This window comes from Haliaeetus leucocephalus, unplaced genomic scaffold (assembly GCF_000737465.1).
Source record: "Haliaeetus leucocephalus isolate CR32 unplaced genomic scaffold, Haliaeetus_leucocephalus-4.0 Scaffold151, whole genome shotgun sequence".
Lineage (NCBI taxonomy): Eukaryota > Metazoa > Chordata > Aves > Accipitriformes > Accipitridae > Haliaeetus > Haliaeetus leucocephalus.
In genome coordinates this window covers 2,355,790-2,378,652 of record NW_010972587.1, presented here as the reverse complement: position 1 = coordinate 2,378,652, position 22,863 = coordinate 2,355,790, and the positions used below count along the sequence as shown (strand labels likewise).

General features: G+C 42.2%; 2 protein-coding genes across 5 annotated transcripts; one reads left to right on the top strand and one right to left on the bottom strand.

The window, feature by feature from the left end:
• The first annotated feature begins 4,688 nt into the window (after positions 1 to 4,688).
• Positions 4,689 to 5,525, top strand: LRRC10 (leucine rich repeat containing 10). The gene has a single exon (XM_010561766.1). The coding sequence runs from the start codon at positions 4,689 to 4,691 to the stop codon at positions 5,523 to 5,525; it is 837 nt and encodes a 278-aa protein (XP_010560068.1).
• Positions 5,526 to 8,168: 2,643 nt separating this feature from the next.
• On the bottom strand, positions 8,169 to 21,984 carry CCT2 (chaperonin containing TCP1, subunit 2 (beta)). 4 transcript variants are annotated; one of them, XM_010561763.1, is made up of 17 exons: positions 21,888 to 21,984; positions 21,247 to 21,333; positions 20,868 to 20,942; positions 20,330 to 20,395; positions 20,120 to 20,231; positions 19,137 to 19,213; positions 17,399 to 17,511; positions 16,640 to 16,842; positions 16,340 to 16,440; positions 16,126 to 16,253; positions 13,942 to 14,045; positions 12,010 to 12,129; positions 11,289 to 11,417; positions 11,091 to 11,194; positions 9,974 to 10,073; positions 9,147 to 9,288; positions 8,169 to 8,472 (listed from the first exon to the last, which is right to left on the bottom strand). In XM_010561763.1, exons 4-17 carry the CDS (start codon positions 20,330 to 20,332, stop codon positions 8,442 to 8,444), a joined length of 1,467 nt encoding a protein of 488 aa, XP_010560065.1. In that variant the 5' UTR covers positions 20,333 to 20,395; positions 20,868 to 20,942; positions 21,247 to 21,333; positions 21,888 to 21,984; the 3' UTR covers positions 8,169 to 8,441. The 4 variants fall into 4 exon arrangements, with proteins under 4 accessions (XP_010560065.1, XP_010560064.1, XP_010560067.1 ...); XM_010561762.1 differs by lacking the exon at positions 21,247 to 21,333; XM_010561765.1 differs by lacking the exons at positions 19,137 to 19,213; positions 20,868 to 20,942; positions 21,247 to 21,333; positions 21,888 to 21,984.
• Positions 21,985 to 22,863: the final 879 nt, after the last annotated feature.

The window sequence follows — 22,863 nt, the reverse complement described above, 5'->3', positions numbered from 1 at the left end:
GGCTCCAAGCAGTTCAGAGTCTAATGACACTCATGTACTCAGAAGTCCCTTTTTTATACCTCGTTGTCAGCAGAGGGCTGTTCGCCAGGTCAATCAATAACAGGAGGTCAGCGCTTTGGCAGAAAACCGATTAATTTGCTCTCAGAGTAACCACTGGATTGTGCAAATAGCGGTGTCCAGCCGAGCTACTAAGGCACAGATAACCAGGGCGCAGGCTAGACCAAAGAGACATTTTACTAACAATCCTTAATGTCATTTACAGAAATATAATACATGGGGTGAGCTTGGCTCCTGTTAGCACAGGAAAGAGGGGGTGGTCCAAGGGCTTGCCTGGTTCGCTCCGAGTAAACTGCTTTTCAAACTCACTTTAGTGACAAGTGGCCCAGAGGTGTCCAACGCAGAGAAAGAGGACATAATATATAACCATTTCCCTTTTATATGGAGACATTTCAGCAGGGCTGAGCAGACAAGACATTTGATAAGGTTGTGACAAGTCATCTCCTAACAACTGAAGTTTAATTCCCTATTTATGGGAGACCTCTGGTCTAAACATAAGTGTGACTGCCACCCCAAAAAATGGCTCTTAAAAGTAAAAGAAAAAGATGACAGGCTGCAACGTACAGTAATAAACAGCCAGTGGTTTTGTACACATTTCAGCAAGACGTGTGGAAGCGCTCGCTTGGATTTATTTTCCTGCAAGTTTTCTGAGGTTAGTGGTTCCCACCCCTGCCTGACACTTAGGTGCAAGTCAAGCCGGCAGAAAAATAATGGTGTCAGAAAGAGACTCTGATCTGACAGAGAGCAACCCCAAAGCCATTAGCTGCCTGGGAGGAATCTCAGCACCAAGGCTGCAATTTACTTACGAGACTTTTTGAGTCTTTGCACGAGGAAATGCGGTGAGCAATTACATACTGCAGCCTAGCATACATTAAAGCTAAATTTGAATAATCAGCCATTTTTGTTCAAAAGTCTACGCTGCAAAAAGAGCAATGACAACTTTTCCCCTGCAATACACCACTTATTTAAAATAAACCGCACACCACATGAAGGTGACCTGGAACTACGTAACCCCCCCAAAAGAGAGCAGATGTGTGAGAGTGCATAACAGAGACTGAACGTCAAGAACATGGAGGAGGCAGGAGTCATCATCCGCTCCAGCAACAATATTCCAGTCAAGAAAAACAGCAGAAAAAAACGAACACACAGCGTCTGAGAGCGAAGAAGGGGTATAAATGCCTGCCATGGACTTTAAATAAATGTAAAGCAAATTATTATCAGCATATACTAAAGAAATTCTTAAAAATTGTTCTTTTAAGTCTCTTCCCTTGCTATGTCAGGCTGATTGAGGAGGGGCATGAGGGTCTTAAAATCAACAAATTTAGAGCTCTATTCATTAGTCCCCTGGATTTTGAAATACATGTTTTGCTTTTTCAAACTTACCTCCAAAATTGTGAAGGCTACACAAATTTGGCAAAGGCTGAGCCTGGTGTCATCACACAGCTCTCTGCAGAGCTTTGGAGCTGAAAAAGCCCCAGCATCGCTATTCTAATATTTTGTTTCAAAAAACCAATAAAAATCTCCAAAATGTAACTTTTATATTGATTTCCATTTTATTGTGGTTTTTTTTTTTTTAATTATCTAGCTCTGAGCAGTGTTCCCCGTTTCTTCTGGACTCAGAGGTTTTACGCAAATTCTCAACAAACAACCACGTTTTCTGTCCCGCAGCCGTCCCAGCCACCGAGCTGCGGGAGCCGGGTGCTGGAAGTGAGACGGGTCAGCAATAGATGCGGTTGTTTGTGAACTTTCAGAAAGCAAAGGCATCCCTCAAGGAGCCCACACGCGCCACCCGACACGCTGCAGAGCAGATGTCGTGCCCTCTGGTAGGGCATCGTCGCTTTGACAAGAGCAAGACAATATCTGTGCTGAGCGCCTTTATCACTTGAACTTTTCCTCAAATGCCACAAATGCTTCTGGGAAGTCATTAATGTTCAGGCTGGAGGGCATCGGGATAACTTTGAAGACATGAAGCGGCTTTCAAAACACCGCCCCGGGTCCACTGAGGGGACTGCCTTTGCCTTAGAGCCTCCACTGAGTCGCTGATTCTCAGAAAGATCAAGATTGTTCATTTTATTGCAAATGTAGCTCTTTTTATTATCCCACCACACAAAGGTTATTTTTTCCCAAATACACTGATCTCACAGCGTGTTCCAGGCAGACATTCATTTAGCCAACAGAGGTACAAAATGCAGCAACAAAAGGTCATCGTGACTTTTTTCGATAAGCTGGAATAATGATTAAACTACAATGCAGAGGATCCCTAAGAAATAGTTGTCTGCAGCTTAAAAGTTTCATTACATAGAAATAATTTAAGTAGAAAAAATATACATATCTGTGTCTACAGATGTAAGGTCTATTGCAAAATTATTTCTCTCCGTATGGTTTATTAAGAAAAACATGCCTAAACTATATTAGTTTATACTCTTACCTAGGCTTTTATGTTGTTCTGATCAGCAGGATATCTGAACAGATTTGTCTAAGGGACATGTCTTTGCCATGGACGTAAATTCATTATTGTTTATGCCAAATGCATTTGTTTTTCCACACCTGTAGCCTACAGTGCCTTAACGGGGCAGGGAGCCTTGCTTTTCCAAGATGCCACAGCTGCTTAGAAACAGAAACAAATACAAACACCTGCTGAGGGCTATAGGAATAATTTCTTAAAAGTCAGATCACATTCCAGGGTAACTGCTTGGAGAAGGATGCCCTGTGAAATCCAGGAATGACACATTCCCCACAGTGGCCCTCTGACAGGACACGTAGTGTTAAAGCAGTAAAGTGGAAACTCCGAGATGCTCGCCCAGTGCGAACCAGCTCTTGCTGCTGGGATGCTACGCCCAGCACGTCCCCTCTTCTGTCACCAGAGAGAGTATTTTCAGCACCTCTCTTCCACAGCACGGCCACAGATGACTGCGACGTATCTTTGTTCTCCAGGCTTGACACTCTGCCCAGCTTCTCCATCCAAAACTTGTTTCAGGGCACTCAGGTCGCGGCACTTGCTGTTCTCCATCCTGCTGCGATACTGGTTCCCAGATGCCCTCTCTGTTGTTCTCCTTCCCTGGGAAACCCTCTATACTTTTCATAGCATCACTGCTGCATGGCACAGCCACTTGCAGGGAAAAGGCTAGTAAACATCCTATAGCTGATACACAATTGATAGCTAAGAGCTGCTTTACGTTTGAAAGCAAGCGATGGTAGAGAGCTCTCTAATACCAGATTTGACCAGAGATCCAGGGGCCACCTTAACTGCTCGATACTGCCTTTTTCTCAATCTTCTGTTTGCTCTGCCTTTTGTTTTCCCAAGAATACGTGGCTCTCGGCAATCACGTATTTTGGTTGTGTAGCACCTAATGCCCCGAAACCGACTGCAGATTGTCTGAAGAAAGTATCCTCCCTAAATTATGGTAAGTGTGGAAAATGACAGCAGTGACCTGTAGATACCAAAGTAGAGAGCCAGCTACCAGAGAGGCTATTTCACCTTAAAACACTCTCCCAGCTTTCACACCCAAAGATCAAGGTAGAGCCATGGCCAGCACACAGGTAGGACAATCTCCAAAAAAACTTAAAACAGCAGCAAGAAGTCGAAGTACGCAGAGGTGCCTACACATGGGAAGGCTTCTCCTAGAAATGAGGCACTCCTGACCTCAATAGCAAGGGACCTTGCTGAGAGGAGGAGGGGAACAGTTTATACTGTCACATCTAAATAGTCATAATTTTTAACATCGTATTTATCTCACTCATAACAAGTGAGAATCTTAATGGAATTAAATCCGTGGCAGTTTCTTGACAGGTTTTGGTACAGACATGGGAACTGCAGTAGCACGGCTGGAAGGCGGCTGGAGAACAGCCGTGGCAGGTTGTGATAGTGAGCATATTAAATGGGGATCCAGACAAGCAGCAAAACATAATGTAATGAAAAAGGCCCTACACAGTCAAGAGTGCCAGAGGCTATAGTAAACACCATTAAATTAGAAACATAAATAGTAGAACAGCTCAAGATAGCAGTTTGCCAAGTATTTGTGTTAAAGCTTTAAGATAAGTACTGGGTGGCAAGTTACACTCTGAAATTATGTATTTGGCACGTTGCAAAGTAAATCCCTAAAAGTGCCACTTGTCTGGAAAGTCAGTCAAGTCTTGACAGGTATTTTAAACAACAATTCAATTACAACCGACGTTTCCGATGAAAGTTTCATGAAAGCTAAACATCGGAGTTTAAAACTTTGGTTTTCTGCGGTGTTTACTTTCCCAAGCGAATCCCCGCAGCCAGCACAGCTGGAGCAAGAGGTGAGGGGCTGGAGCATCAGGGCAATGGTTTGGGGCAAAATCAGAGAACATTTACAGTGTGCGGGAAGAGGCAAGAAGGAATGTTTTCGGGGAGGGCCAAGTGGGACTGTGGGCGAGAGAAGGAGACCTGCACTCTGGGTCGTCCTGTCCGTAATCCCCGTCACCAAACACTCACTCGGTTATCAGAAACATTTCAGAGCCCTTGAGATTAATGGCTGGTGCCATGTAAACAGAGCCTTATATTGGGAAGACAGAGTTACCGGCAGGCCAGTGCACAGCAGGAGAAGACCAAGGCGGGCCCCTGTCCCTTGCAGTCCTGGCGATCCCCGGACAAAGAAAGTCCCAGGATGGGCAACAGTCTGAAAGCCATAGTTGCTTTTGTGCCCTCCAACGAGTGCCAGAAGTACCTCCTGGAAGACCTAGAAGAGATGCCAGTGGATAAAACGGTGGATCTGAGCAGCAGGCAGCTGAGGCGGCTGCCTCTGCACATTTGCTCTTTTCGGGAACTGGTCAAGCTGTACCTGAGCGACAACAACCTGAACCATCTGCCCCCCGAGCTGGAGCAGCTGCAAAACCTGCAGATCCTGGCGCTGGACTTCAACAACTTCAAAGCGCTGCCCCTGGTCGTGTGCACCCTGAAGCAGCTCTGCATCCTCTACCTGGGCAACAACAAGCTCTGCAGCCTGCCCCTCGAGCTCCGGCTCCTGCAGAACCTCAAGACCCTCTGGATCGAGTCCAACTGCCTGCAGCGCCTGCCCGAGGTGGTGTGCGAGCTCAGCCTGCTCAAGACCCTGCACGCCGGCTCCAACGCGCTGCGCACGCTCCCTGCCCAGCTGCGGTGCCTGCAGGAGCTGCGCACCATCTGGCTGTCGGGCAACCTGCTGTCCGAGTTCCCCCCCGTCCTGCTGGACATGCCTTTTCTGGAGGTGATCGACGTGGATCGTAATTCCATCCGGTTCTTTCCCAGCCTGGCTCACCTCCCCGGCCTGAAGCTGGTGATCTACGATCACAACCCCTGCAGGAATGCACCCAAAGTGGCCAAAGGGGTGCGCAGGGTGGGGAGGTGGTCTGAGGAGACCCCCGAACCCCGCAAGCGGTCCGGGGCAGTGATAGAAATCACGCTCGATGAGAAACCGTCGCCACCTCTTGCCTCCAAGCCTGAGCCAGAAGCCGAGCCCTGCTGATGCTCAGCTGCCCGCTCAGGCAACACTCACCCCACCACCCAACCTCTACTTCTCCCTTCCTTGCTGGTGTCCAGGGAGCACCACATCGCCTGGCTAGTCTTCAGGAGTAGGTGCACCAGCTTAGAGCTAGGAGACGGCAAAATTCTTGTGTACAGACACCCCCTTTTGCACAGCAGCCAACACTCTCTCTAGAGGAAAGACTTCTTCCCTTTCCCTCTCCTCCCATGCGAGGACGACTCACAGTTCACAGCAGAGATGAAGACACAGTTAAGACGTTTTCCGTGGGTGGATTGTACAGAGCACGTACGGACTCGCTGCTCTTCACTCATGGTCTCTCCCTTCTCCCTTCCACCTTGCTGAGGTGTCCAAGCTCAGCTGGAAGCTGCTGTTCAAGGTGATCGCTGCTGAGAGTCACAGCTCTAAAGTAACTCACAGCATTTGTCTCAAATGACTTCTCCGAAACGCAGCAACAGCATGAAGTTTCCCCTGCCTGCTGAGTGGGAAGGGGTAGCAGAACCCCGGGTGCGCTATCAAGGAAACAGTGCGTACATACCAAGGAGCTCTCCTCTTACCGCTGCTGCCTTCCTCCTGGACAATTCGTGACCACTCTTGTTTTGTTATTGCCAAGCACCATTTTAAATGATGGTGAGGAAGGCTAGAGGCTTTGCTGCTAGCTTTGATGTGAGCGACAACGCTGCCTGTAAGGGCAGCTGTACACGCCAAGTTTTCATGCAGTAGCAAAGAAGAAAATCAAAGCCTGTCTAAAAGGGAAAAACCACGAAATTTGCAAAGGTAAGCCTGCATGAATAAAACCCAGGGCTGGGAGCCTCCTGCTGCAGGCTTGCACAGAATTTGAAGCCGAGGCAAACTTTACTCAGTTGACTTCAGCTGGGTGTTTCTCCAGCTTGCAACTCGGACTGGTTCAGATCCCCTTCAAAACGCACTGAACTCTTTTCATAAAGTATGTTTTGCTTTATAATTGTATAACACAGAAATCTGGCTCAAAATGACAGTTTTAGCTTTTGATTCCATAGCACAGATCGTTGAGTTTGGTAAAAGACAGCTTTTTTTAAAAAGGGTGGGGAGCCCTTGGTGGTGCAGAACAGCCACTTCCCTCTCTGCCTCACTTGTCAAGTGGAACTGTCTCACCAGCACAGCCTGCAGAAGTGCCAGTTGACTTCCCAGAAAAGGTTTGATTCAATGCCAGTTCGTGACTGCTTAGTGTCATTTACATGCTTGAAAAATTATCTGGAAATACATAGACTCTGCTAGCACTTGCTGTCTTGTTACATGAAGTCTGAATTTGGATCTGGCTGGCACCCATGTAGCGTCCTTACTAGTCATTAAATAAAGTATACTAGCATCTTGCTGAGTTAAATCATCCTGCTTTGGAATTAACTGAATTCTCTTTCCAAATTCTTTGTCAAACCTTGTTTCAACAAACTATTTCTTCCTACAGAAGAAAATTATTCAGCAGGACAAGAGTTCAGGGTTTTTTTTAACATCCAAGTTCAATGTTTTATTTCCTATGGAACTGACCTGGTACTTTATTTACTTGAGGGGGTGGGGAAGAAGGTGCTTTCACCTGCTTGCCAATGGTTTGGATTTAACACAGCACTCTTTACACAGCATTGTCACTTTTGGAGATCTGAAGAGTCTGCTTGGAGAGTTTGGAGGAGTGCTCTGTAAGCAGATTCTCTTCATTTCAGGAAACCTAAGGGAGAAAAACATTTGCACAGATACTTTCTTGATTTCACATTAATCTTCCTGCTTTGGCAGACTTCCCCCGGTGTTTGCCAAGGTGCTGCATTATACTTGCAAGGGCCCAAAGGGTCACAACACCCAGCTGGCACCTCTCTTCAGGCTCCCACAGAGACAGTGCCTCCGCTTGTCTCTGCTTACAGTCATCAAGAATCTGCATGAAGACTGCTGCAGGCATCACAGACTTCCTTACGACCTGAGCATAAAGAAACTGGTCCAATTAAGATGTTGCCTTTGCAGCAACTACTGGAATAGGAAAGAGAATATAAAGATAGGCTACAACAGACATGAAAGGGGGGAAAAAAGAAATAAAGGGAACACGATGCAGCCTGGCACATTTTCCACTAGCTGCCCTCTATTATAAGTGTTTGTAAAGTCAGCCCGAGTCCAGTCCTTTACAGCCAAACACACAGACTGTTTGGTCCACGATGTTGGTATCTCTCCCAAACTGCGCCTTCCTCTCAACTCCCCTCAGCAGAACTCCTATCTACATAAAATTTGTGGTGTAAAAAGCTGTATAAAGTCCCTTCAGTGGTAGTTCTAGGCACTGACTAAGGTTCCTCTTCAGCTTTTTCTTTTCCTTTCATCATCAGAAAAAAATTAGTAATCCTCCTGTATCACTAGGAAAGGCTAACATGTAACTTCAGAGCCTATTTCTAGGATCCCAACTCAAAACCTATACAGCCAGGACTGGAATAAACCACTCACACTAAACACACCATGTCAATCTGAACAAGCAAGCTACAAAGGCTTGAAAGGTCATCCTTCACGCTGACTGCCGGGGCACGGCTGGAAGCATCTGAGGACTGAGGATGTGCACCGCAGCTTTTCTAATGAAACTGGTTCTACACAAAAACAAATACAACTCTGATGAATGTGAACTTATTTTTTTTTATTTCTGTGTATTTTAAGTGGAACCTGGAGAGGAACAGAAGGAATAGGGTTGTATAAAACCCGTTTTACTTGAAAGTGAATTCTTCCCCACAACACATATAAACTGAAATAAGTTAAAACCAACTGAAGACAGTTATTTCATGCCACTGATGGAGATCTGCTCGTGTCAAGCTTCTGTTCCATAACCTCACAAGAACTAGATCATTGAAGAAAATTACTAGGCGAGATCTGGTCCACACATCCTCAGGTACTGAAGAAAATTTAACATGGGCGATGGTCTGGTACGCGTTTTCTGGGAAGAAAAAGAAAAATGAGAAAATTTCCCCCCATGCTGATGTCCACCAGTCTCCCCACCTGCCCTTATTTTTAATTTTTAGCTGGTATTTTGTGTTCAGTGCTAGCTTTATCTCACAGCACAAAAAGCAGTATCATCCCAAAGCTAATACACGACCGCTGACCACAGTTAAAAAACCCCTGTGATTCACAAAACAGTGCAAACTACCTGGTAGCAGGCACGCATGAAATAACCTGCCTACAAGTGGCATTTCTTCTCAAACTTTTTAAACAAACATGTTTTTCTTTTAACTGTAGATTCTACTTCAGAAGCAGCTGGGCATTTCACTACAATTCTTGCCAAAAGAAAAAAAAAAAAAGCAGCATGATCCCCTACATTTTGGTCAGCCACTTCTGCAGATGCTTTAGTACTAGATATGGCACATGAGTAGCTGGTGACCTAAGATTAACTCGGCTTTGCTCAGACGCACTAATTTAAGCACACTGACAGCTCTAAAGGCCTGTTCATACTGCTAATGCAAAAAAATCACGTAACATGAACATTAGCATGTCATATGTCAGTCTTCATTTCAAATAAATATTTTTAGAACAAGATTTTTCTGCAGTTACTCTTCCACAGAAGGAGGTTACTTTGTACTACTGTAACTGACCACATAGATACTCAGATCATACCTTGGTGCTGCTTTAATGATGTCATCTACACGAAGAATCATTTCTGCTGCTTCAGCTGCACTCAGCAAAACTTGTCTCTTGACTTGGAAACTTTCTGTTACTCCCAAAACTGCCATGTCTCCAATGATACCCTCTTTCATATCTGGAAGAAGAGACACATTAAGAGGTTGTTTGGTTTTTTTTAAATTGGGGGGCGAGGGGGTGGTGGTTTAAAGAAATTACAAGAAGCTGGCAGTATGGTAACTTAGCTGCTCAAATGAACCATATTGATAGTAAAGGAAGTATTAAATAAAGTCTTTCACTTCAAGGCTCCCGATTTAAGCCTAACATGTTGCAATTACATACAAAAAATTAATGATGAAAACTTTATACACTGGGAAGAGGAGACAAGATCCCAACAGGACTCTCAGCACTATTTCCTTAGGTATATCAACTTCAGATTTCTTCTCCACAACTTTTTTTAAGGGTTGGGTTGGTTGTTTTTTTTTGGGGGGGGGGGTTGTGTTGGGTTTTTGTTTGTTTGTTTTTAAATCAATGCCTTTCTTTCTAAGCTTCATATAACTAGACTCAATGTAAGTAAGGGAAGTGTTTTTTACAGGTGGAAACCATCCCCTTCAAAAACAAAGCTTTTCACTCTGTTGTGAAAATCCTGGTAGAATGATAAAGGAAATAGAACGTAGGCATACAGTGTTACATGCAAAGCAAACAGAAATCAGCGTACTCAGTTCTTCCAGCTACCAGTGACAAACAGATGTGACCAAGTTTAATAAGCCTAATCACCCTCCCAAACAGCAATCCAACAACAGAAGTAATATTAAGCCCCTTACCAAGTCCGTAAGTAGTCTTCCCTTCACTGTGAGCAGCTCTCAGCTGAGCAACCAAATCTGCACTGTCATAGCCAGCATTATCAGCTATTATTGTTGGGATCTAAGGGGATAAACACAGGTTGTCTTTAATTAATGCAGGGATTGATCCCTAGTAAACATGGAACATACTTCGGTATTACTAGTTTACTATTCAGTTTCAAGAAGAGGAAGTTTCAAACACATCGGAAAAAGAAAAAATCTAACTACCTTTCTAAGGATTTTGTTTAAGACTCTGTTCTAAGAGAGTAGCTGAGAGGACAGAAGTGTGTTAGCTGATTTGTTGGTTCATTTTACACAGGCAGAAAGAAATCTGTCTCTTTCTTAGCATTTCAGACTACAACTGGAGAAACAGTTTCATTTTAAGAACATAAGCTTGCTGGTAAGCATTAACCACCAGATCATTCTGTTCACTATTTAAGTGACAGCAGTGCAAACTGCTTGTGCTGACTGAAGAGGTAATGCCAAGTCTTACCATGCTCTTTAATTTAATTTTCTTGGGAGAAATGTTTTACTATGGTCTTTCATTTCCTAAGAAAGGTTTTCCCTAATTTAAATTACAGAAAGGCAATTCTTCTCAAATTGACAGTCTGTTACCACAATACTACTCTATAAATGTTTCTTGTGATACTAAGTTGCAATCTCCAATGCAAGTCTAGAAAATTCTAGACAGTACTAGAGCACAAATACAATCAAATAGCACTAGAGTATCAATAGAACAGAATAGTTGCTCTCTTCTAAATCGGTTGTCAGCTGAATAAGGCAAGATTTTTATGGGCTATTTCTGCTGCACTTTTAACCTTGCAGGTAACAGGAGCAAGAACCAGTTAGAAGAGGGCTAGCATATGAACATCAGAATTCTGTAACATGCAGAATTATTAAAAACACCACTACTTTTTTCCTAAGAGAGAAAACAGTAACTTCTTCCCCTTTCTTCATCCAAGATGTGTTGCTAAATTTTACTTTTTTACTTTTAGAAAACCAAACCTTTGAAAGAAAAGCAACTATCTGATGCCAGAAGCTAGTAAACTTAGTGAAACATCATGTCTATTAATCCAGCAATCTGATTAAACAAACTTACCATTCGTAAAGCCTTAGCAAAGGACTCCATTGCAACAGACTCTTTGCCAGGTGTTCTGATGGCAAGTTCTGCAACAGCGTTAGCCATCAGCATCTCTGAACAACCTATTCGTTGGAGACACACAGATGTTTTATATCTGACTTGAACAGTAATACAAAATGTGTATCGCGTACAAAGTACAAAGAATCTAATATTCACCTCCACCATACACAGTTCTAGTGTCCTTCACGGTCTGGGCAAGAACACAAAGAGCATCATGCAAAGACCTCTCCGCTTCATCTAGAATCTGCTGTGTTGCTCCACGCAAAACTATGGTGCAAGCTTCACCTAAAAAGTGCAAATATGAACAGATTAAAAAAACAAACCAAAGACAAAAAAAGAGGCTATAACAAAGTATTTGTAATGGTTTTGCTATCACTGCAGTCAAGTTTTACATAGATCAGTTGGGGGGGGTGACAGGAAGAAAGCATGATGACATTTCACAGGTAGAATGAAATGATGTACACTATACTATTGCTTTTATTAGTGAGCTGTTCCACACCACCTTATTTAATTTTATAAAAAAAGAATGTTATCTCAAAACTACCCCTCAGAAATTTACAGTATTGGCATTTACTAGAACAAGCACTCAAGTTCTTTAAGTATGACATGTTGCTACTATTCTTGTCAATTTAACCTCCCAAAGGAGAAATTTTGGTTCCTACCCTTACAAATGTTTATGTTCATTTACTTAACATTAAACACACGCGACTTCAACCATGAATGTACATCTTTGCAGGATTTTTACTGAAGAGCAAGGCTTTAATAAAAATCGTTACATGAATTGTTACAAAATTCCTACGCCATCCTGGTAACTCAAAAGCATTAGCAGGGGATTAACACAAATGTTACAACATGCCATTAGTGGTAAAACACTTACCCATTGCCACTCCAGAGAAATGAATAAGTTTATCTTCTCCAATCATGACCTCTTCAATAAGCTTGCAGCTTCCTAGTTTTACTAGCTCAGGGTGATCAAAAGTTGATGCAATTTCACCACCTATAAATGTAAGATCACACAAAAGTCAAAGAGCTCACAATGAAAGCATCCATTCAGGCAAGGTCTAACCAAAGGGGGAGAAAAAAATTTAAAAAAAAAAATTTTCAGGATTGCCCAAAAATGAATTTAAATTAACAATACTGATAAGCCAAATTTTTCCACTGTCAGCATATGGCACCAGAAACCTTCCACTGATGTTGACAAGTCCTTAAAACACTAATATTTTGTTTCATATCACAAGAACTACAATAGCTGTAACGCTTTTGAGCTCTGTCTGGGTAAGAGACTAAATGTCGATATTTGCCAAAACTAAAACGTCAATCTGTTTAAAATTTCAATAGTATTTACTGATGAAGTATTTGTAAAGTACTATATCAAGTTTGCTATGTTTTTAAAGTTGAGCTTGTGCCAGTATTCATTTTGCCTGCCCGATGATGGCTGAGAACCACTGGCCACCACTCTCCTGAATCGCAAGTCTCATGCCATGTCACAGTGGCACTATTGTGCATTTATTGTAAACTCCCATACTGTAAACAAAACAGATACTACAAAGACCAAAATGTCTCTGAATGGAATATTGTTCTAGTAATTTGATATTCCCATTAGAAAACCATTTACATATCTTCACTCCCAGTGTATGCTCGATTATTCCACACTAGCTTGCAGCACTACTGTAGTTGTAGGGGTACAAGAAAAGACAAGATTTGTAGTAAAGAGTTTGTGCTTACTAAAAGCTTGTCTATTTTTTTCAGCTATACTATTTGATCCAGTGTGGTCTGATATGGTTCACTTGCTCTGCCTACAAAATTTGCTTTGAATTTGTTCCAGAACATAAGCAGTATTGCTCTCAATCAAGCATTTACCCGTGTCAATGTGCCTACAGACAGTTGTACACAATTGCTACTGCGGTTTTACAAAGCTAAACACATCAGTATCTTTTCCTCTCTCCTTCAAAGCAAATTCTCCATTCTCCTGATCAATTTCACAATTAACTTTTTATGATGTTCCAGTTAACTATCTCTAACTTCAGCAATGAGAATCATCTGTGGCATTCCAGATGTTTCATTTTCCTTAGTTACTAGAGTCACATTTACACTGACCACTACTGAAAATATCCAGGTTGTTCATGTCATCTGAGATCCACCTCAAGTCGATGACTCAGGCCCACATTTTTAACAAAGGATGACTCTCTAAGTCTTCTCTATTATTACAATCAAACAAGAGCCATTTATAACAAGATGGTATTAACTAACTTGTGGATTCATCATCTTATTCTTCCTATTGCTAAGTTTCATCCTTTCCCTAGAAAACAAACACTTCAAAAGTTTATCAAGCAGGGACTTAACTGAAAATATTTCTGAAACATGAAAGAAAATTACTAACTGGCACTAACTGGCTAAATTATATTCCACAGTTAATATTATGATCCTTTATTCACAGCTGCTAGAGAAAATAAAGTATGTTTAAATCATTATGCAGGGAGGATTCAGAATCAGAACAGACATTTTACATGCAAAGTATAAGACAATGAAGATAGAAACTGAGTTACCTGCTTCTGAAAAAATACTGACAGTTATATAGCAGTTGATAAATCAACAAAGTAATTTCAAAGTTTCTTATGGCCAATTTCATAAGGTCCTCCATATACTTTTGTATTTAAGTACTGTAAAATAAAGTTTATTTGGAGTACTTTTCACATTCGCAGATCTGCTTAATAGTAAAAAGTACAAACTAGGTGATCAAGCATTAACATTTACTGAAGATCAAATAATGCGACTCTCCAAGTTTCATATAACAAGGTACTCTACATACCTGTAACAAGAGCCAGACGTTCTACACCAGCAAAGTCAGCATGTTCAATAGCCATGACGCCAGCAGCTCCAAAGAGCTGTTCAGGGTAGTTGTAGATCAACTGTCTGCAATTAAAACACAGGCACATCTTCCCATTACACACAGAACAAACCTTTTAAAATACCAGAGTAACAAAGGACACCTAATTCTCAGTAGCATGGATATGCAACAAGATTTCTGAAAGCTACAAAAGCAGTCAATATGTGAGGCCCCTGCCACACACAGAATGTTACACCACACAGAAGCAAATGCAGTGACAGGGAAACATACAAAGCTGAAAAAAACATAAAAAACTCAAACTACAATAGCTCTTTGCAATACCCTTCCCCTGAAGGCACACTATCAACGCACAAGGACTCATATGCTTTAAATTCTAAGTCCTTTGATTCTAAGCACCTGCTGGGCACTTAACTGCCTAGTCCAGCAGAGTGCACTAAAACCACATGTGAAATAACATCTCTAATTCCTTCACCAATACAAAATCCAAACAGCAGACAACTTTATGGGAACAATCAATGGCCAGTCTCGTAACGTATACAAATAGCAGACCACAGAGATGAGTGTACGTGCTCCCTTGTTAATATGTAAGCCACTCTCTAGAATGAAGTGGTCATCTAAAGCTAAACGGTCAGTGAATGGTCATTCAGGAGTGCTACGCCAAACTAATTTTCCCTTCCAAACTAGAGACTGAGTGTTATAGAGATTCAGCAGGAGCTGGGAGATGCCATCTCTGTCAAAAAAGATGTTTCTAATCTACCTTCAAAAAAGACAATTGGCACTGCTGGGTATGCGCAGAGGAGATTCTTCCTACTCTGGATCCATATAACCTTGACTCCTGTCAAGCATCTCCTCAGTGGTATTTAACTGGCCAACACTTACAGTATCAGACGTGAAGCGGATCTACAGTATGCCTATAAGCAGAAGTCAATTTTATCAGGCAACAAGTCTGAAAGTCAAGAGTCAACCTAACTGGAATACCACTAGCCTGGCTACCGTGACTGACTGCTACCTGAGCTTCCTTAGGGCAACTACCTGTGTTACAAGCACACTGGATAGCAGTGATGGAGTTAAGGATTTTTTTTTTTGCGCACTTCAAAGGATTCTTCCATCTATTTGCCAACAGGACTCCTGACTCTATTTGTACCACGTCCACTGGACAAAGTACTCATTCTGCCTACACTAGAACATAACTTATGTGAAACATGACATAGATGGAGGGACTATGAGATTCATTAGTCTGTCAGCGGTCCTTACAGACGTTTAACCCAAATTTTGAAGGCGAGTTCTAAGATGGACTATGTCCTGAAAGAGTAAATCTTTGCTACTGCGGAAAACAGTGCTACTCTTACAACTCCTATCCTTTGGTGTAGTACTAGCTAATCAGCTTTCCGGTAGGCTACATGATGCGCTGAACCACCAGGCGTCAAGCTGCTCGTACGTATGGCGGTTTCACTCAAATGAGAATTACTGAAAGGCAGAAGCATTTTTCATCATTAAAAAACTGAATGCTTTTTTTGCCCTGTGACAATTCAAGAGAGAAGCACATGCTAACAAAAATAAGTAACTTAGATTGTGACATCTCTTAAATGAAAATGGTATTCTCTCATACTTTCAGAGATGTGTATTAAAAGGTTCAGGACAGGGAGCACAGAGGTCTTTCAAACACTCTTGAATTTGGAGCAGTACTCCAGCATCAGCTTTTTAATGCAGGAAAAAGCATAGCTGGTTCAATCTGAACTAAATGCATTAAGCAGCACAGACTCTTTCAGCACGTATTTCCTCCCAAAAGCAGGAATATGGATATGGACAATGCTGCTGGTATTCATAACTAAATAAATCTGTTAGTATAAAAGCACAGTGACATTGCTTCAACTGGACTGAAACATGGATTCCTGATTAAGTAACATCACTTCTTCCTCTTTAAAATAAAAAACCAAAACGGGGTGGGGAGGGGGGCATGGTGCACAAGGGGAAGCACAGAAAAAAACATCGGCCGCGCTGAAGTGAATAAATCAAGCATTAAGAAGGATCATCTAACTTTACAGATACAAGCCTAAATTATGTCCTTCACACTCACAATATTCAAATCTTGCTATTTTCTAACTGCACTATAAACTCTACCCCTTTTTCCCAGAAAATACATACCTGTTAATAAAGCAGTTTATTCCATGCTTAAGAATACGCTCTACCTTCTCCTTCATTTTTTCTTTTTCTGCCTGTTCTATTTCTGCTACTTTTGCTGTAGAGTCCACTCTAACCCGAGAGCCAAATATCTAAATCAAAGAAAATGAAGAGCTCAGTCTAAAAAGGAATTCCATTTACAAAAATATCGTTTCACAACAGTAGTTCTGTCACATACCTTAATCTTGTCTGTATCCATACCAGTATTTGCAATAAGAATCTTTGCATTTTCAATTCTTTTTGGCTGATTTACACCAATCTTCTTGTCGAGTAAAAAGCCTGTAGTAACAGAAAGGTCTTGTAAGACTTCATATTAAAAAAGGAGAACAATCCATTTCCATTATTACAAAAACTCCTATTTATTATTCAATTTAATAATAACATAGCAATGTTTCCTAGGACCAATTTGTACAGAGATGTGTAACTTTTAACAGTTTTGTTTCCCAAGCGCACTTACAGCCAATGTACAAAGACTTACCTTCATCCAAGTAGGAATCAGCCAAACTTCCACCCAGTTTCTTAATGACATGGATAGCCTCCAAATTGCCAGAGCCTTTCAACCTAAGAACAGCTTCTACAGCCAGTTTGACAAAGTGATCTTTATGATGAGTAAGTAATTTTGATGAAAGAGTCGTTCCCGCAATGTTCATCAAGTCTTCACGGAACTTCACTTCATCATCACTAAAATAAAGTCAGTACAGTTAAAATGGAAGGTCTGAAATCCTTAACTATCATTAACCTACCACTGTGAGTCTCTCCCCGCTTCTTCTAGCCTTTATCTGTGTGTACCATGTTCCATTTTGAGGAATGCTAACTACACAAAATCCCTCCGGCATCCCAGAATACAACCTTCTATTTGAAATACAAGCTCAATTAGGAGAACCTTTGCATTCAGCTTTAGAAAGCCTGTGCTCTCAAAGCGTCAGGTAAAGAAAATAGTCACATTTAAAATCAGAGTATGAAATCTGAAATAATAGCTCAGATTTTTGTTCTAGGGAGCAACTTATTGCTCATATTTTGTTTATGCACACCATAAGTAATTTTAAATAATTTCATAAAGCTTCTGCAGTTCATCTAAAGAAAATGCAGTCTTTTTTTTCTCAACTGTTAAAAATCATAAATTCAGCCTTTACACTACTTAAAAGAGAGCGAAGAATTTCCCAGTCATGTATAATTCTCACTGATGTTTTAAACTTGACTGGCTTATAATGAGTTACAGCACATGTACATTACTAACCCATGATCCACAGCCGCTTTCAAAAGTGCCTCTCTTGAAGCTTTTGTGGCTGCTCTCCAGCCTGCAATGATGGTCTGAGGATGAATCTTCTTTGAAATCAGTAACTCTGCCTCCTATTTAAATGAAATTAATGATTAGTTTTTTCCCCAAGGTACTTTTACACTAACTAGGAAAGACACTTCCAAGTAATCAGAAAATTCTGAATGGCAGTAAAAGCTAGAAAGCTCTGACAATGAAATGAAAGTCATCCTACTGGCAGCTTTTTCTTCCAATCTAGGCAAATATGATTTGCCCTTGGAATATTGTCAGGAAATTTTGATTAATTAAAAAAAACCAACAACCTAACTCTAACAGGAATAGCAACCAGACATATAGTTCAAAATAGCAATCTTTCACTTCCTGTTTCTGTTCACTTATAGCTGCAACTTAAAAGTGTAGTTGGAACAAAAAAATCTCCAAACTCCCTTTTTGCAAGGAACTTGGCAAGCTGATGGATCATTTCTCAGATGCTCTTGATCACAGTTCCTGGACCTGAGATGATTAGATTTACTGGCACAGCTTTGCTAAGAAGAGTTCCTCACTTCTGAAGTCTCTTTTATAGTAATTTCAGATTTAGAGTTTGGCAGTGTAAACTCTGTATACAGAGTTTAAATGAACAGTATGAATTCAGGTCTTGTGCACACAAGAAGAGAATTTAACATGCCTTGGGTTTTTTTCTCATTAATGTTATGAAAAGGATTTCAGAGGACTGAACCTCACAACTAAGCAGTGCTACATGCTTCCCAGTGCAACATCCAGGAATTGACCTATGACAGAGTGATACTTCTCCAATTCACTTGCAAAATGAAGTCAGAGAAAATAATTTTCTAAAATGTACCAAATTAAAATACTTGTGAACTTATAAATAATAAAATAAGGAATATAACTTAAAATTTAAAAAAAAAAAAAAATAAAAAAGAAAAATTGATGCCTGTCGTGGTTTAAACCCAGCCAGCAACTAAGCACCATGCAGCTGCTCACTCACTTTCCCCTGCCCCAGTGGGATGGGGGAGACAATTGGAAGGAAAAAGGTAAAACTCATGGGTTGAGATAAGAAGAATGTAATAGAAGAGAAAGGAAGAAACTAATAATGATAATAATAACAATAATAAAATGACAATAATAATACAAGGATTGGAATATACAAAACAAGTGATGCACAATGCAATTGCTCACCACTTGCCAACCGATGCCCAGTTAGTCCCCAAGCAGCGATCCCCCCCTAGGCCAACCCTCTCCCAGTTTATATACTGGACATGACGTCACATGGTATGGAATACCCCTGTGGCCAGTTGGGGTCAGCTGTCCTGGCTGTGTCCCCTCCCAACTCCTTGTGCCCCTCCAGCCATCTTGCTGGCTGGGCATGAGAAGCTGAAAAACCCTTGACTTGGTATAAACACGACTGAGCAACATCTGAAAACATCAGTGTGTTATCAACATTCTTCTCCTACTGAACCCAAAACATAACACTGTACAAGCTACTAGAAAGAAAATTGACTCTATCCCAGCCGAAACCAGGACAATGACACAGTATTCTAAGGGTTTGTGGGTTTTGCCCTATCAATTTCAACAGCAAGGGAGCTAGGTATCCCTATATTTTGGGAGCCCTCTTCATAAACATCAAAGAACACATCCCCTATTGATATCACAGGAGTACATTGCCAAATAAAAACACATCTGAAAATCTGTAATACGTCACCCTCAGTAATTCAGCGGCCAACACTGTGACAGACGTAGTTCCATCACCAACTTCATCATCTTGAACCTTTGACATATCTAAAAAAAGAAGCCACTGCATTAATGTTTTGATTCAAAATACCATGCTCACCGATACCAGCTTTACATAAAAGTATTCTTCTCTCACATTAGTTTGGAGAAGAAAAAAAGAATCTTACTCCTCAATACTTTAAAGAGATCACTCTTTAAGCCACAGAAAAACCCGAGATGCAAATCAAATTCAGCATCCTTCAAATTCCTGCTCTTCATTTGCAACCTAGACACCAGTTCCAGTCTGGAGATGGTCAAGAGCTACTCCTCTCTCTCCTCATTCCTGAAGATGGCCATCAACAGGAAATAGGGCCAGATAGAAACTCTAACCTATACACACAGGATCACAAAATATAATAATGAAGTACGCCCCATAAACTGTTGATAAACAAGGACCCAGCAAACATGAAATCATCAAGAAACTTGACACCAAATTGTTCAGGGTCCTGCTTGTCACTAGAACCGGGCCATTTCCACACTAAGACAGTTGATCGCAAAAGTAAACTCTGTCCAGAGTACAATGTTGACTAAGTGATAAAAAGAGATATAAATCAGGGAGAACCAGAGAGAACCTCTCTACCCCAGCAGATTTCTGTTCCGAATTTTCCCAGTGAAAGAAGAAGGGCACATAGCTGTCTTTTTTGTCCCTTTTGACTCCTGGGACAAACCAGGGTTGAGGGAAAACGAGGAGACATCAGAACAGTTTTGCAAGAGCAGCATATACCTCAATTTTACTTTGGCAGAGTTCCATAACTCCTGCAACACCTTGGCCTCCTTACTTCAGGAATTCTGCTCCCCCTCCTTTCAATTTTTCACATTATTTGAAGATTACTTTTCTAAGAACAAAAAAACTACATAATAAAGTTACAGCTGAAGAAATGCCAAGTACTCCAATTACAAGCTGTTAAAACTCACCAACCAAGACCTTGGCAGCTGGGTTGTCAACTCCAATAGCTTTGAGGATGGTTGCACCATCGTTGGTAACTGTTACCGTGCTATCTCTTCCAGTACTTAAAAGAATCTTGTCCTACAAGATATGAGATGCAGAATACTGCTTGAAAACATACCATAACTATTAAAACTAAATTATCAGGTATGACCGCTGAGAACTTGCAGCTGCCTTACCATGCCTTTGGGCCCCAGAGTGCTCTTGACCAGGTCACCGATAGCAATGGCACCAACAAAGGATGACTGGAATGAAAGCAAAGATACCTTAGAAAAGGATTTATTTCTACTTTAATACAAGAAGTAGATGCTAGCCCATAACTTCCAAAAGGACATCTTAACACAACCCTTCTGCAGCCACGCTCCTTTCAGCGGTCTGGGTCCAAGTTTCTTAACTGCTACGTTTTGATAACAAGATCAAATATACTTAATTCTCACAGAAACCATAAAAGCCTGTCTCGCAGCCAAAAGAAATGCCCTCCAATGAATGTAAGTCTTCTGAGCTTAGGTACTTAGTTTTTGAACACTTATGAGGAGCTTCTCTAATTGTTAGTATAAACAACACTCCTCCTACCTTCTGTTCACAGATGTGCAAGAAAAAAACCCAATGAGACAGATGAAGTTCCACATCACCATAAACTGGAAGTACATTTAACAGTAGAAAAGACTAAGTTCAATTACCCCAAGTATTATCAGTTTTTTAGAGAATTAAACTTACCAACCGAGCTGTTTCGGCCTTTTCTTCATCTGCACCTGCCTTGAAAATGTTCACAGGAGCAAGGGAAATGGATGCCTAAAACAGAGTTAACATAAGTGTATTCCCTTAGCTTTAATAAAACAATGCATTTTAAAAATAAACACCTGATGCTAACAACCTAAACAATGTTTTTATTATTAAAATTATTTCTTTCTAGACCCCATTTGGTTTCGATAAAAAGTATATTCGGGACAAATTCACCTTGACTCTTTCTTAAAAATCTGTCTTGCAATCTCTTCATCACACAAAGGGATTACAAGACAGACTGCAACGTACTCCAAGGGGCTGCACACCACATTCTCTGGTAAGATCGATGAGCCTGAAAGGCCTTTACCAGTACCTTGCTTTGGGGCAACGTTTGTGTTGCTGTTCTGTGCAGCTAACCATCAGGTCCGGACAACCCAAAGACAGGTACAACCAGCAGAACCTAAAGAATCCAATACTGAGCACGCTGGGGCTGTAATATTTTGACATTTTGTGTTGAACCCTAATTTTTTCTATTTGCATTTCCATGTAAATTGATTGTACCGGTAACGAACACATGCCGTCAGAGACTAATACCTGCAAAGAACTCAAGGCCTTAAACTAATTAGGATCAAATCCCAAAAGTACAGATGCGTCAGCCCTCTGAGGAGAGGGAGAGGAGAGGGAGAGGGAGCCTCCCGCCCGCCTCCATCCCGTCAGCCGCGCTGGGGGCCGGGGCGAGGTCCCACCACCGCGGGACCGGGAACCGCCCGGGGCCTGCTCCGCCGCTGCAGGCCGGGCCGGGCCGGTCCCGCACCACGGCCCATGGCGGTCCCTCCTCACCCGCGTTCTAGAACTTTCCAGGCCCAACACTCCTCCTCCTCCTCCTCCTTCCCCCCCACCCCCGCGGGACAAAGCGCGGGAGGAGGGGCGCGGCCGCCGGGCCCTCGCAGGCCTGTCTGAGGGAAAGGGAGCCGCCGCCGCCCGGCCCCGCCGTGCCCACCCTCCGCCGCTCACCATGATGCCGGTGCCTCTTCCTCCTCCTCCTCCTCCTCAGCCAGAGAACCCGCGCGCGCGGCCCCGCGGCCCCTCCACGAGCTCCTCGGCGGAAGTGGCGTCAAGGAGCCGCCGACTTCCGGCGGCGCGCACGGCCTTGTGGGAGCCACCGCCCGTCCCCTCAGGGGGAGGCGGGCGGCCCCGCTGTGCGGAGTTGTTTGCGCCTCAGCAAAGGAGAGGGCGGCTGCCCCGGGTTAATTTCGTCGTATTCCTGGAGGTCAGTTCTCAAACCGGTCAAAAGCATTTAAAATTACCGCTCCTGGCCTCCAGCGCGCTTGCCAGACCGTCCCCGATACCTGCTATTGCATCATCCACGTCGCCAGTGAAAAGCTGGGAAGAGGAGATAACCCCAGCACGATCCCACTCAAAACGCTTTTCAGTATTAAAAGTCTGGTTAACTCGTCTCTTGACAGTTTTGCGGACGTGTGAGACCACATCCAAGCCTCGTTCTGTCACTGCTTTTCCTCCACGCAAAAAGCCTGTTAGTTACCTGGTCATATTAAAAAAAAAAAAGTGAATTGGTTTGTATGACTCATCCCTCAAGGATTAATTCCAGCTGGTATTCCTCTTCCTGCTGCCAGACACAAATCTCTTGGGATACATGCAAAGCTGTCTGTTCTAGACTCAAACTGGCCAAGGACAGGTATCTATCCCAATGGAGACAGCAAAAAAGAACATGACTAAAACTCTGCCAACTTTCACATCTCTCTCTGGTTTTAAGCATGTCAGTACCTTTTAAGTATTTTTCTTGAGTTCTTTGGGCTTTTTGCTTTGTTTTCTTCAGAGTTAGATATGTGTGTGTCCCCCCCTTACCTTGTTCTGAAAACTAGAGTACTAACTGAATTTTAGCATCTTCAGTTTTCCTCAGTTACGTAGAAAAGTATCTTAAGTTTTGGCTAGGGCTAATAACCCAACTGAAACAACATTAACTATTTTT

Coding starts and splice junctions, on each gene's coding strand:
- LRRC10 (XM_010561766.1), top strand. CDS start 4,689: ATGGGCAACAGTCTGAAAGCCATAGTTGCTTTTGTGCCCTCCAACGAG.
- CCT2 (XM_010561762.1), bottom strand. Junction 17,512..19,136: donor TGGCCGCTGAATTACTGAGG/GTGACGTATTAC, acceptor TCATTTAAATAG/GAGGCAGAGTTACTGATTTC. Junction 16,441..16,639: donor TGATTCCTACTTGGATGAAG/GTAAGTCTTTGT, acceptor CTGTTACTACAG/GCTTTTTACTCGACAAGAAG.